This window comes from Camellia sinensis, chromosome 1 (genome assembly GCF_055761805.1).
Source record: "Camellia sinensis isolate YWXY chromosome 1, ASM5576180v1, whole genome shotgun sequence".
Classification (NCBI taxonomy): domain Eukaryota; kingdom Viridiplantae; phylum Streptophyta; class Magnoliopsida; order Ericales; family Theaceae; genus Camellia; species Camellia sinensis.
This window is the reverse complement of record NC_138961.1, coordinates 99250479-99265536: the sequence shown is the minus strand read 5'-3', so window position 1 is coordinate 99265536 and position 15058 is coordinate 99250479. Positions and strand designations below refer to the sequence as shown.

The window sequence follows — 15058 nt, the reverse complement described above, 5'->3', positions numbered from 1 at the left end:
GAGTTCTTGATAGTTGGAGAAGTTTGGTGTTTTTGAAGGAGAAAAAGATGAGAAAGAGGAGAAATCAAAAGATCAACAAATCCTAAGCTTGGAAAATCAAGAGAAAACCATCAATAGGTAAGAAATTCAACCCTCTATCTTGTATTGTTGCTTTAATCTAGCTAAAAAATCATCTAGGCTAAGATTTGAGAAGATTGAAATGAAGAAAAATGAAGAAAGTTTGAAAGAACTGTTAACATATTATATCATTATCTGGGTCATTAGTTTGTAATTATTCTATGCCTCAAGGCTCCCTTGTAATTTTTACAAACTTTAATCTTCATTAATATAAATAGGGGATGATATCCTAATCATACCCTAAGCTGGTTACTCTCTAAAATCATCATGGTATCAGAGCAAAACCCTAACATCTAGACCTATTACAAACCAGAGCCACCAGCCACCACCGGAGCCAGTTCCTCTCTCTCTCTGTCGCCTCAAGCCGACTCCACCCTGAGGGGCTTCGGCTCAAGCTGAGAAGGACCCACGTAGTTTCGGGTGGGTTGATGCCTGTCTAGGGTTTCGGCTCACCCTTGTTGGTCGAACTCAGCAACAAAGATCACTCTAGGGTTCGAAACTTACCTGGGTTGGTTATCCACTGGTGTCGACTACTCTTGGTAGCCCCTCTGCCTCAGTCGACTTTCCCCATGCCGTCATCTCTTGAACAGCTTCAGTCGTCGCTCATCACTTCAGTCGTCGCTCATCTCTGGTATGCTTTAAACGTCGTTGATCTTCAGTCGTCGCTCATCACTTCGTTAATGTCTGGTATTATCTCTGTTTGGGTTTACATCTCATATGTCGTGTAGTGCCTCCCTTTGATCTTAAACACAGCACAAAACACAAATAAACAAACAAACAAAAAAATTCTTAATTTTGTTATGCCTTTATAGTGGTCATTGTGTCTGTTCTTCCACCACCACCTTCCGGGTTTGTGATTGCCACTAGTTTTGTTACGGGTTCGGCTGTATAGTATCCATGGCAGATTCCACCAGTGTGTCCACTACCCCTCAAACACAAACACCTAGAAGTGAGAGTCCCATCGGACCTACTACCATGCCTGATAACACTAACCCTAGTCTGAAAATCACCACCTCTCTATTTAATAGTCAGAACTATCTAGCATGGTCTTAGAGTTTGACTATTTTTTTGAAGAGCAGAGGGAAAATGGGGTATGTTGATGGCAGGATACAGACACCTAGCACCACTGACCCGGGTTATGACCAATGGGAGATTACCAACTCTTTGATTATGGGTTGGCTTATTCATTCGATGGTTCCAGAAATTAGTGAGGGCTACTAGTCTATGGAGACTGCCCAAGATGTTTGGGATGCTGTGGCTGCCACCTATTCCCGCAAAGAAAATTTCTCACAGGCATTTGAGTTGCGCCGCTCTATTGAGAGCTCTATTCAAGGGGAGCAGACTGTTCTTCAATACTTCACCTTCCTTACCAACGGCTGGAAACGTCTTGATCACCTGCAGGACTATAAGCCTGTTTGCACCACTGATTTTGTCGGGTACAAGAAGTTCATCGCACAGGAATGGGTCTTTAAATTTCTGGCAAGCCTAAACATGGAGCATGATCCGGTTAGGAGTCGAGTTCTAGGTATGGACACTCTTCCTTCACTTCAGGAGGCATTTGCCTATGTACAGAATGAGGAGAGTCGCCGGTCTGCTATGATGTCCCTTGTCTCTACTGACCGCTCAGCATTACTGTCTACCCCTCGAGATGGCCTCAGCCTAACTCCCATCCCTCCGTCTGCCGCTAAGGAGTCTGTATTCTGTGATTATTGTAAGAAGCCGCGGCATACTCGTGAGACGTGTTGGAAGCTTCATGGGACTCCATCCGGGGGTTGAGGTGATCGGTCTGGTTCTAGAGAAGGTCGGTCAGGCTAGTCTAGAGGACGTGGCTCCTATTCTCGGGCTCATCAGTCTAGTGCCGTTGATACACTTGATTCTAATTCTGCTTCCGTTGGCCAAGCTTCTGATGCTGTCTCTGTCACGACTACTAATAAGCTTGAGGATGTTCTGCGTCAATTGCTGGACCGCCGGTCTTCTACTACTCTCAGTATATCTTCATCGTCATTTGCCCGCTCAGGTAACTTAGCCTCTTTTCCTTGTGTTTTCCTATCTCATAAGTCTTTGCCTTGGATTATTGATTCTGGTACCTCAGATCATATGTCTGGCTCCTCTGATCTTTTCTCTGCCTGTAAGCCCTCTTCAGGTCAGGACAAAGTTAGGATTGCAGATGGTACTGTTTCTTTCATTTCTGGGAAAGGTTTAGTCCAAGTCACTCCTAGCATACCTCTATCTTATGTTCTCCATGTTCCCAATTTTTCTGTTAATCTGTTATCCTTGAGTCGTCTTACCCAGGATTTGAATTGTAGTGTGACGTTTTTTTCCTGATCATTGTCTTTTTCAGGACCTTGTCACGAAGAGGACGATTGGCAGTGGTAGTGCAAAAAATGATCTCTACTTCCTAGATCAACCGGACAAGCTTGCTTATTCTTCTACCACGCGTTCTACTACCCCCGCTAATTTATGGTTGTGGCATCGGCGTCTTGGGCATCCTTCTTTTTATTTACTTAAGCATTTATTTTCATCTGGTTTCGCAAATCATCATGTGTCTGAATTTCTTTGTAAGTCTTGTCAACTTGGAAAACAACATAGAGCTTCTTTTACTCCCAATTTTAATAAAAGTTTAGTTCCTTTTTCATTATTACATTCTGATGTTTGGGGTCCCTCTCGTGTTATGTCTGTGAAAGGTCACTGATGGTTTGTTACATTTATTGATAATTTTTCTCGTATTACTTGAGTGTATCTCATGAAAGATAAGAGTAAGGTTTTCTCTGTATTTCGCAATTTTTATAAGATGATTTGTACTCAGTTTAGGGCCACTGACAAACTATTTCGTTCTGATAATGGAGGGGAATACATAGATTCTGGGTTAGGACAACATTTTTCTACTCATGGCATTATCCATCAGATCTCTTGCACCAATACCCCTCAACAAAATGGGGTGGCAGAACGCAAGATTCGCCATCTTCTTGACATGGCTCGGTGCATGTGTTTTTCTATGAGTGTGCCTCGGCCGTATTGGGGCGACGCTGTTCTCACCACTACACATCTTATAAATCATCTTCCTACACAGATCTTGCAAAAACAAGCTCCTCTTCACGTCCTCCTAGGTTCCCAGTCCTTGTTTTCTATTCCTCCCAAAATATTTGGTTGTGTCTGTTTTGTTCATAATCTCTCCTACTCGTGGTAAGTTGGACCCTCGCTCCCTCAAATGTGTTTTCCTTGGTTACTCTCCTACTCAAAAGGGGAATAAGTGTTACCACCCTTCTTCTCGTAAGTGGTTTGTGTCCATAGATGTTACTTTCTTTGAGTCCCAATCCTATTTCTTGTCCTCTCCGGTGTCACAGTCCTCATTTCCAGAGGAGCCTTGGTGTGAAGCGAGTCTTGTGATTCTTATGGTGGAACCAGTTGTTCTTGCACCACCCTCTTCTACTGGGACTATAGAACCCAATGTCACCAAGGATAGAGAAGGGCAAGTTTATGTCCGGGACATAGACAGACAGAAAGTTAACTGGATGCAAGGAACCACTTCTGCTCCTCCACTGCCATCTCTAGCTTCTGATGAGAGTCTAGGTAACTTTGAATCTCTTCAGTCCATTGATCTTGATGTTCCTATTGCCAAGAGGAAGTGTGTGAGATCTTGTACTCAACATCCTATCTCACATTTTGTGTCCTACTCTCATTTGTCATCCTCATATAGAGCGTTTGTGTCAAATATTTCCTCTGTTAGCATTCCTAACCATTTTCAGGATGCTCTTGCTACCTCTGAGTGGAAACTAGCCATGATTGAGGAAATGAAAGCATTTAGGAAGAATGGCACTTGGGAATTGACTGAGTTACCTACGAGCAAACGACCTATGGGATGTAAACGGGTGTATACTGTGAAACACAAAGCAGATGGTTCTATTGAGCGTTACAAGGCAAGACTTGTGGCAAAAGAGTTCACTCAGACATATGGCATTGATTATCAGGAGACCTTCGCACCCATGGCTAACATGAATTCAGTCAGAGTACTCTCTCTAATAGCTAATCTAGATTGGCCGTTTTATCAATTTGATGTCAAGAATACCTTTCTCCATGGTGACCTCAAAGAAGAGGTATATATGGACATTCCTCCTGGTTTTGAGGATCATCAGACAGAAGGCAAAGTATGCAAGCTTCGGAAGTCATTATATGGTCTCAAACAGTCTCCAAGGGCTTGGTTTGAGAGATTCACTCAGGCTATGCTTAAATATGGCTTCAAACAGAGTCAGGCAAATCACACCTTATTTGTGAAACATTCCTCACGTGGTAAGACTACAACACTTATTGTTTATGTAGATGACATAGTTCTTACGGGCTATGATAGTGGAGAAATACCTCTGTTGAAGAAGTATTTAGCTAGTGACTTTGAAATCACAGACTTGGAAAGCTTAAAGTATTTTCTGGGAATTGAAGTTGTTCGCTCCAAGGATGGGATATTTATCTCACAGAGAAAATACATGCTTGACCTGTTGAAGGAAACTGGGATGCTTGGCTGCAAGGTATGTGACACTCCACTGGAACCCAATCAGAAATTGGGGGATGATGAAGGAGGAGAAGCTGTTGATAGGGGGAGCTATCAGCGATTAGTGGGTAAGCTCATTTACCTATCTCACTCCCGTCCTGATATTGCTATTGCTGTCAGTATAGTTAGTCAGTTTATGCATGCTCCTCATCAAATTCACTTCGAGGCTGTCATGAGAATCTTGAGGTACTTGAAGTCTGTTCCTGGTAAGGATCTTTATTTTTCAAAGTATGATAATCTTCGTGTGGAAGCCTATACAGATACTGACTGGGTTGGATCAGTAACTGATAGGAGATCGACTTCAGGGGATGATATCCTAATCATACCCTAAGCTGGTTACTCTCTAAAATCATCAAGAACTAAGTTGGTGAGTTCTTAAATTAAATCTTGTTTTTAGTTGGTCTAACTTTGAAATTATTGCATAGAAATGAGTTTTCATTGATCATTTATCATTATTTTATATTTTGGAACATTAGATGTTAAGATTTGAAGCATTGAAAATGAAGAGATGAGAAAAGGTTTGAAAAGAGAACAAATATGAAGAATTTTGAAAGTAAATCATGTTTTGATTCATGAAAATTCAATGCATAAAAATGTTTTTCCATGGACTACATCATTTATACATGCTTTAGCACCTTAGATATCAAGTTTTGAGGCTTTTGGTGAAGAAAATGAAGTTAGGAACCTCAAGAACTCGAAGAACACATCCAGCCCGGAATTTTGCTCAACGGGCACTCGATCGGCCACCATCAACCGCACGAGCAGCCAAAGCCAAATCTGCCCTAACATGAACCACCGCTCGTGCGGCCTAGGCCACCGCACCAGCGGCCAACCCACCGCACTGCGGCCAAGCCTCTGATGCATATTGCTAAACCTCTGCTCGTGCGGCCCAATTTTGGCGCACGAGCGGCCAAACAAGGCACTTGTCCGATTTGCATTCTTTCCATTCCTTTTGACTTACCGGACTTCCTTGTACGTGTTTTGAACCTAAACAAAAATTAAATACAGCTAGAAACCGATTTGAAGTATGTTTGATTAGAGAAGAAAAACTAAAACTAAGTCCTATGCTTAAATTAGTTTAAGAAGCTTGCAAGTTAACTAGTATTTCAATGTCTTGTTCATGTCCTGTGTAGGTCAGACTTTGGAAGAGTTCACCCCCTTTGTTCAAGGAGCCATTTGTGAGTAGTAATGTTGTAGAGTTATGTTTGTTAAACTATGATTCGAAATGCAAAACCTATGTTATGTCTATGAAAGCTATGCTAATGATTTATTATGAATGAACATCCTATACTCTTGTATCATGTATGAAGATGACACCCTTGGAATATGTCCTAGTTATTGGAGGACTCATGCCAATGACACCTTCTTATGTCCTAATCATTGGGGGACTCATGCCGATGACACCTTGTTATGTCCTAGTTATTGGAGGACTTATGCCAATAACACCTTGATATTCAAGAATCCTTGGAATGTTCATCGCTACGTATATGCTTACCAGTTAAGTTTTGTGCTATCATGATTTGGTTCTAATTTTCTGAAAAATAAGTTTTTTGTTTTTTGGTTTTTTTTTTCGTCAATTTTTTAAATATTTTAAGCAAATTTATTACTTTTTAGATACATTTAATATAAATAAAATTAAAAAGTATAATATTTGTGAAAAAAAATCTTTAAAAAATTTACTAAATACCAAAAATACAAAAAAAAATTACAAAAATTAAATACATTTTCGAATTCTTGTGTATTTATTGCTTTTTTAAATATTTTTTTTTACAAATATTTTACTTTTTAGGTGCATCTAGGTTAGATGCATCTAAAGTAAAAAAATTATTTAAGAAATTAAAAAAGTTCACAAAAAACAAAAAATTCAATTTTCAGAAAATTAAATTCAAAAAATTAGAACCAAACAAGGTTATGTTCAAACTATGATCTGGTGCTTAGTTTTATTACAGCTCATCGGTGTTCATTCATTTACCGCTTTACTTTATTACTATTCACTGGGCAATGGCTCACCCTTTTCCCCTATATGTATATAGGTGATGAAGAAGAACATGGTTCTAAAGAGAAGTCAGTTTAGAAGTCTTTTTCTTTTGTTTTTGTTCCTCGAGAGATGTACCCTTAAGAAGACAGCTTTGTACATGCGTTTTGGGTTTTGTAAGGTTATGTTGTGAATGATGTGCTTTCTTTTTGTTGTTTGGACTTATAAATATTAAGATAATAATATGAGAAGTATTGTTGTTATGTTTTCATACGATTTATGCACATGATTTGAATGGACTCTAGGTAATTAATGGACACATGTTTCCGTATAAACCCCAATGTTATTAGTCTAGTCTTGTCTTGTCTTGTCTTTTCTTGTCTTGTCTTGTCTTGCTAGGCCTTTGGTAGTTGAGTACTACTGGCCGGTCATAATGCTATCATGTTTGGGGTGAGATGGGGTCGTGTCAGTATTCTTCATCAAATGACTTGTCCCTACAATCCCCCACAGAATGGTATAGCACAGAGGAAACATAGGCATCTTGTCGAAACAACTATCACTTTTCTTCATCAATCTTCCCTACCTCTCAGCTAATGGCTTGATGCCTTGGCCACTGCTGTCTATCTCATAAATCGCACTCCTAGTTCTACACTTGAGCTTCATACTCCCTTTGAAAAATTGTTCAATTACTCCCCTAATTTTCATTCTGTTAGTGTTTGGGTGTAGATGTGAACATGTCTTCCCTTTCTCTGCATCTTCTCCTTCTCCTTGTACTCCTCCATCTCTACCTCAACTTTAGTCTTTCTTTTGTCCCTCTACCTCTCAATCCCCTCTTTCTTCTAGTCTTGTATTCTCTTATCCTCTCAATTTTTTTAGCATTTACCAAAACCATGAACTTTTTAGCAATAATTTTATCCTAACAAACAAAAATGCTACTGAAAAAGCAATTGCCAAACTAGACCTTAGTTGAGTCTTGAGCATGTTCTATAGTGAAGCATTTACAAAGAAGACTTCGACTTCAAGTTTTGATCATAAAACTCATGCATTGCATGCATTATCATCATTTAGAAGGTTTTATCTTTGGTTAGTCTTTTGTCTTTGTTTTTATTGAGAACTTGAACATAAGTTTACTTTTGTAGTATATGCTAGCTTAGCTATTCAACTTGACTATTAGATCTCAGAGGCTTGGTTATTGGGCCTTATATTTCCAGATGGTTGAGTTTTGTATGTATAGCTTCTAAGAAGCACAGGCACAGACACACCGACAGGCCAATTTTCAAAAAATACAGGACATGACACGTGGGAAACACGCACAAAATATATAATCTTATATATGTCATATATATATATATATCATTCAAACATAATAAAAAAATATATATATAATATAACAATTCATTTATACATTTATATTATTTTTTCATTCATTATTGTATCCTAAGTTATTTAGTTCAAACCTATAATTAGTTTTATGTGTCTAATCGGTGGACAATGTGTTCAAGAAAAGGACCCAAGTGTCCGAAGAGTTTCCAGATCTAAAAAAAATTTAAAAAAATTGGACACGTTTGACGAGTTGGACACTTGTCGAGAGGTGTCCAATGAGCATAGCTGTTCGATATAGACATGACATGGATATACCACCTTCTTAGAAGTGTTTGTACTTCTTAGTATAGCTTAAAAAACTTGCGTGTTCAAATGCACAAAGCAACCACTCGAACGAGAATGTCAGTATCTTTCATAATGGTTCCAAAGTATCCATTGCTTGAACACCGTGAGCATTCATTCGAATGCAAACCTTTTTGTTTGTAAAAACAAAGCACATGTTTCCAACTAGGGCTGCGCAAAATACTGCCCCAATCTGCTTCACTCTGTGCAGTTTGGGATGGTTGGGCAGGTTGAATGATTTTTTAAGGCGGGTTGGTTTGAAGGCAATTTAAAATTTACAACCCACCTCTTTCATCTAACTAACCCACCATAATTTATATAATAAGAAATAAAAAAAGTTTATCACATAAAACTCGTCCTCTATAGTTTGAATCTAAACAGAGGTGACGGTTCGGAAGAGAACAGGGCCCTCCGAACAAAGGGTTTTTTCCTTCAAGCAATCGCAATCCTTTGCCAGTTCAAAAGAGTTGTAACCTTTCCGAATAGCCTCTATGGTGCCTATAAAAAGGTTGTTCCTCGTAGCATCCAATTTTTTCTATTTCTTCTCTGCATACTGAATGTCAGAGAGACAATACTGTGACGACCCCGACATACATATTATTTTTATATATTATTTTAGTGAGCATAATTGGATGATTATATGTTTAATTTGTACCTATCTATTTGCTTCTAAAATATCTGTTAGAATACCGACTTAGAATTCGAAATTGAAAGCCTAAACAAATTCAGAAACCAAAATTGATTAGTTCAATAGACTAATGGGAATATTTAGGATCATATGGAAAATTTAATTAAAATTTCATTCAGACCAAAATAATTAGAATAAATTAATTAGACTTGATTAGGATTAACTAAACCTAAGCTAAATTAATTAGCCTAATCCAATCCTTCCATATATATATATGTGCCTCAAACATTTGAGCTCATTTTCCTTCAACAAAATTGTGGCTAAGAATATATATATATATACATATATATATAGAGAGAGAGAGAGACCAACTTCTAGAGAGAGAGAGAGAGAGAGAGAGGAAGGATTGTAGAGAGATTGAAGAGGATTTGAAGAAATTAAGCTAGCAACATCTCAATTCAAGGTTTAGGTAAGATTATCACCCATAATTCTTGTAAATAATTAATGCAGAAGTTAAGTTCATGGAGGTTGTAAGATTATTTGCATGAAATTGAGAAAAGAAAGCTAGAATCAACTTGATCATGGAAGAAATGAGTTAATTGTGCACATGCATGCATAATTCTTCATCCTTGAGTTTGATTTTCTACAAATTCATACATGCATGGAACTTTTACACATTAACTTGAGGGATTCTTCATGTTTCTACACTTCTCATCTCATTTAATCATGGTTTGAAAGGAAAGAAGCGTAAAACATTACATGCATGGCAAGAACATTAAATTTTGAGCTTTGTTTTGGAGAATTGAAAGAGTATTTGAGGATATGTTTTCAAAATTTCCATGAATTCATGTTTTATAAAGAGTTTCTACACATTTCTACCATGTCATGCAAGCTTCGAACATGAAAGATACATTTTTGAACTTCAAAGAGCAATCTAGAAAACCCAGAATTTGCCCAATCCGCTCAAGCGACGGATCCATGGCTTGACCACACTTTGTATGCTCCCAGTATTTTTGCAAGCAATTGCACTTGGCTCGAGCGACCAAGTGATGGCTCGAGCCTACTTTGACACCATCAGCACTTTTACAATTAGGCCACACCGCTCGAGCGACCAAAGGTCCACTCGAGCGAACACCCTGTTTTCAGCAAAATTTGGCAAACACTCACATGTGCATATTTGCATCCTCATGCCCTTTTAGGCATTCTTAAACATCATTTAGACATTCTTGGCCATGGAATAAGCTAGAAACACACGTAATAGAGTTGAATTAAGACACGCTATTTGTTATAAACGAGCGCTTCAATGTGTATCTTTGTTATGTGTTTTGTGTAGGTGGTTATCCGAGGTCCAACACTTGTGCCAGCCTACTATAAAGATATGTTGAAATGTATTTTTGAATTACTACAAGAATGTTATTTTGAAATGCTAGTTTGATAAGAATGAATTATTGTATCTTTTGAAAAGTAATCGTGGCATCCTTAGTGAAGCCCTCGCCTGGGAGAAATAATACCATGGCCCTTTGTTTGACAAGGCCCTTGCCTGGAAGAAACAATACCAAGCCCCTTTGTTAAATGAGCACAGAGATCTCTGATGTTGACCCGAGTGGTCCCTTTGCTTGACCTAGATGGTCCCTTTGTTTGGACCCATGTGGTCCCTTTTGGTGACCTTAATGGTCCCTTTTGGTGACCTTAATGGTCCCTTCGATATATGCCTTCAGGCCCTTTGCTTTACACTATTGAATGTACCACATATGAGTTCTGATTTATGAACTTTGATATGACAAATACTTAATTATGCTTTGTTTCGAAACTCATAAAATATGATTTGTATTATACTAGACATCATTCATTTAACCTCTTTATACTGATATTACTCACTGGGTTTTAGCTCACCCCCTTCCCTTATATATATGTAGGTGAGCAAATGGAGCATCAAGTTTAGAGAAGCCTCAGGAGTCCACCCTCTATAAAGCCACTTTTTGGGTGCCTCCGTGATGAGGCATACTTGGACTCGAGTGGAGCCAAGCCGTGTGAACCCTTAGTTTATGTTATTTTGTTTTTGTTCTTTAGGGATTTGTTTTGAATGAATATTATGCGTAAGAAGTTCAACCAGATGTGTTGTATCTACGAATGTAAATAAGAATGGATGTATGAGTTGTAAGTTTTAAATACTTGTGTAATTAGCATGTATGCACCACTCGATGGACATAGTTATGTTCTATTTATTGCTTTCGCAATGTCCCGTTTACTATTATTAATTTTTTGTCTTGCCTTTGAGGCCAGGTAATCTAGCATTACTGGCCGATCATGGCCTAAACCTCTAGGGGTGAGTTTAGGTCGTGACACATAACATAGTTTCTGGTCACTGGGCAAACTGATTGAATTGCTGCTTCAGTTTGCGTAAAGATCATTTCATCTTGGGAGATAGATGTCCGTTGATTCGTAAGCACCAGTGCAAGGGACAAATCTGTCTCAAGAAGAAATTGTCCAACACTTGACTTGATCTAGTCCTATTCTGTTTCTAAAATTTGTTTCTGCAATTCCGTAAGTTTGTTTTTTCTGCAATTGCTTGCTGTTGTGATTTCTGGTTCATAATTTAATCACATAATTACACAACATACACAGAAAATTATTCCAACAAAAACTACATGAAGATTTCAAAGCATAGAAGTTACCTACGAACATCAGATGGATCCTCATATGCCGACATACTGAAGCTACAATATTCAACCCAAATACCGACACAGTATGTTGCAGATTGCACAGCTCGTTCAAAGGTTTCACCAACCTTGTCAACCGTGCATAAGTGTGCCTTATGAGCAGCATACTTCCTCCAGTATCCATGGCACAATGGATATTCCGACAAAAAGGAGTCATACACTGAACAGATCTTTTCTATATTATCCTACGAGGATTGCAAAGAAGAGTTGTTTTATGTCAGCATCCTAACAGCAATAAAAGATTTACTTCATAGTAAATTTAAGCAAATGCACTACACAAAAGAATTTTTTCCAGAGTCTACATACTGGCGAAAACACTTCTGTTATCAGATGCTCTATGCACAAGACAGGACTGTAAAGAACTTACTATCATAACCATCATTACTGTCATATAATCATCATTCCAGTGTTTGAGAATGAAGAGGGTAGTACTTTTTAAATCCTTAATAATGATTATTCATTTGAACCCCATACTATGCAATGTCTGTACCAACATTGTCAACTCATTTTTAAATATTAAATCAAGATTCCTAAAAACTCCATTGGCAACTATGGAGGAAGAAGCTTTGTTAGCTAATCAAAGTTTGCTGCCTATCCAACCTCATATGTGCGACTCTATATATCATTGATCGGAGGGGTCAGGCATTAGACTTCGTTGATTAATCAATCCCTGCCTCATATCCAACTTCATTGTAAACTCACCCCAACCCAAAATGTTTTCATCATCCTACTTCTAGAAAGATAACATCCTAACATTTGCTAACAGTTAATCTTAGCCTTAATAAAATCTATGCCCATTGAACATTCATTATAATATTAATAAAACAAAGTATTCAAAATATATTACTGCTGTAATACCACAGAGCACTTTGACACCTATAAGAATAGTCAGGTGTTATTATGTTATTATTTTATTAGTTAAGGGTACTATGGTCATATTGTAATGTCTTCGTATAAATATATGCTGCTGGTGTAAGGTTGATTTAGCACCCTAAACCAATTAGTCAAAACATCTTCTCTTCTCTCTCTCTCTCTCTCTCTCTCTCTCTCTCTCTCTCTCTCTCTCTAACCCTAACCCTAATTTTCACCTATTTTGCATTCTAACTTGGTACCGGAGCATCGTTCCTACATTCTCAAGTGCTCATCGGAATCTAGAGATCATTGTGAGATGACAGCAACATGCTGACATCAGTGTGATGTCATCATCCGTACGGACAAGTTGGGCTCTCAAGGATCAATTCTTCCTCCTGAAGTCATTGGTATTTTGTGGAATTTTTTGGAACCATTTGCTGTGAGTTTTGTATTTTCAAATTTTTTGGTTGAAAAATCTCCAATGGTGTTTTTGCTCTCCTCCTGCGCATTCTACCAGGTAAGCTCATCTCTAGGAGGCCTTGAGGTTTGTTTTGAGATTTGGATTTGGTCTTTTGTTTGGATTTTTGGTGCGTTTTCGTCCCAGACTGTTGTTTCTGGTGTTTTCTAGTGTTCTTTTGCTACTGTGTTATTGAGTTCTCCTTTGTTGCTTTGTGTGTTTGCCATGGCTGAAACAAAACCTCATGTGGTTAAGGAAGATGTGTTGCCCAAGTCTATTACTACCATGAAACTAAATGGTTTGAATTATTTGGCTTGAGCTCATGTAACAAAAAAAATTTTGCGTAGTAAGATAAAATTCGGCTTTCTTATTGAAGTTCCTCCTGCTACCAATAATAAAGCCTATGATGACTGGTGTAGTGAGGATTCTTGTCTTATGGGATGGATCTGGCATAGCATGGAGCCCAATGTTGCTATTACTGTGGAATTTTGTGACACCTCCAAGGAGATTTGAGACTCCCTTGCAGAGTCATTTTTTAGTCAGAGTAATGTCTCCTGGGTCTATGAGTTATATGAGCAAATTTCTGCTGCTCAACAATTTGGTCGTTCTCTACCATATTATAATGACCTTAAGAACTAGTGGGATTAATTATTGCAGCACAGATCTTTTACTACTGATGTGGCACAACAAAAGCGCCATTGGAAGGAGTTTATGATGGCCTCTTTACTCGTTGATGGAGGCAAATCAAGAAATGGATTTCATTATAGAGAAAATCCCAAAATAGGTACAAGAGCTCTCAAGCTCTGAAATATTCCATATCAAATTATCATAAAACTGAATACTAGAGGGACCTAACCACCTATTTATAGGATAAAGGCCCAACTAACCCTAACTAACTCTTATAGTACCAAAAAATAACTACCATACTAATTCTAATTACATCACTCGTGGGCTTAGATTTTGACTTAAGGGGTTTCAAAGATCAAATCCTTGCTAGTGAAACATTACCTTCCGTTGCTGATGCCTATTCACGGTTGAGTTCTTCTTTGGGACAAGGTCAACCCTCATCTGGTTCTACCTCTCAGACCTTGTCCTCTTCTGCATTGATCTCTAGCAGTGGCGACCGTGGGCCTACCTGTGGGAGTTTTCATGGCCAATCTAGTTATCGTGGCTCATATACTAGTTTCCATTGTTCACATGGTGGTCGTTCTTCTCATGGTTCTCGTGGTGGTAGTGGGTGTCAAAATGGTTTTGCGTCCCGTGGTGATTAGAGTGTACTCATTGTGGTTCCTTAGGCCATTCTGAGCCTTGGTGTTGGCAGAAGTATGGTAAACCTGATCATATGAATCAAGTTATAGATGTTCCATCATCTTAGTCAACATCTTTTCCCTCTGGCACAGTTGCTTCCTCAGCTAATTCTCATGATGCACTCACCACTCAGATTAGTGAGCTTATTGAGCTAGTCCAGTCTCTTCGTACTGCCCTCCATCCATCCTTTACAGCTACATTGGCTAGTTCAGGTAATATTGCATGTATGGCTCAATTGTAACACCCAAAATAATGCCACGTATCACAATCATATTATTATCTACCCTTGAATGTCTTTAAGTCAAATTAGCAATATCATTATATAGAATACTTAAAATAAAGCATAGAAACGAGTAGTGAGAAAGCCTTGAAGAAGAGTGCCTAAGAAAAAGGAACTTAAGGACACTTATGATTGATGAAAAACTTAAGACAGCTTAGAAATAGAACCTTAGTGTGAAAGTTGATAAATGACATGGAGTTAGGGAATTGATTTTGAAATGAATATTGACTACTTAAATGGTTCAGGAAACCCTAAGTGAGGAGCTTAATGATCTTAGTCTAACAAGTAGAGTTTAATGAGTACTTGATTAAAAATTAAGAGAGATTAGCAAAAGTTAAGTAAGATTAATTAAGGCCTAAGTGAGAATAATTAGGCTAATTAAGATTAGGAACTAAGCATGATTAATTAGGACAAGTATGGTTAATTAGAACTAAACTTGGTTAATTAAGCTAATGGGACAATTAGCGAAACACTTAAGCTAATCAATTCTCATCAACAAAAGAGAAGAATAGA

General features: G+C 38.2%; 1 protein-coding gene across 12 annotated transcripts in view; it reads right to left on the bottom strand.

The window, feature by feature from the left end:
- Window positions 1–15058, bottom strand: part of LOC145796216 (pre-mRNA-processing factor 39-2-like) — a 46415-nt gene that overhangs the window by 14132 nt on the left and 17225 nt on the right. For 10 of the 12 annotated variants that reach the window (XR_014336835.1, XR_014336832.1, XR_014336834.1 and 7 more), the window contains one exon: window positions 11604–11833. The exons of the other annotated variants lie outside the window; for them this stretch is intronic. Coding sequence is in view for 4 of the 10 variants with exons in the window: in XM_082881257.1 (XP_082737383.1) it covers window positions 11604–11833 (230 nt within the window). In the remaining 6 variants the exon portion in view is untranslated. The remainder of the gene's footprint in view (window positions 1–11603; window positions 11834–15058) is intronic. 12 annotated transcript variants of the gene reach the window in all.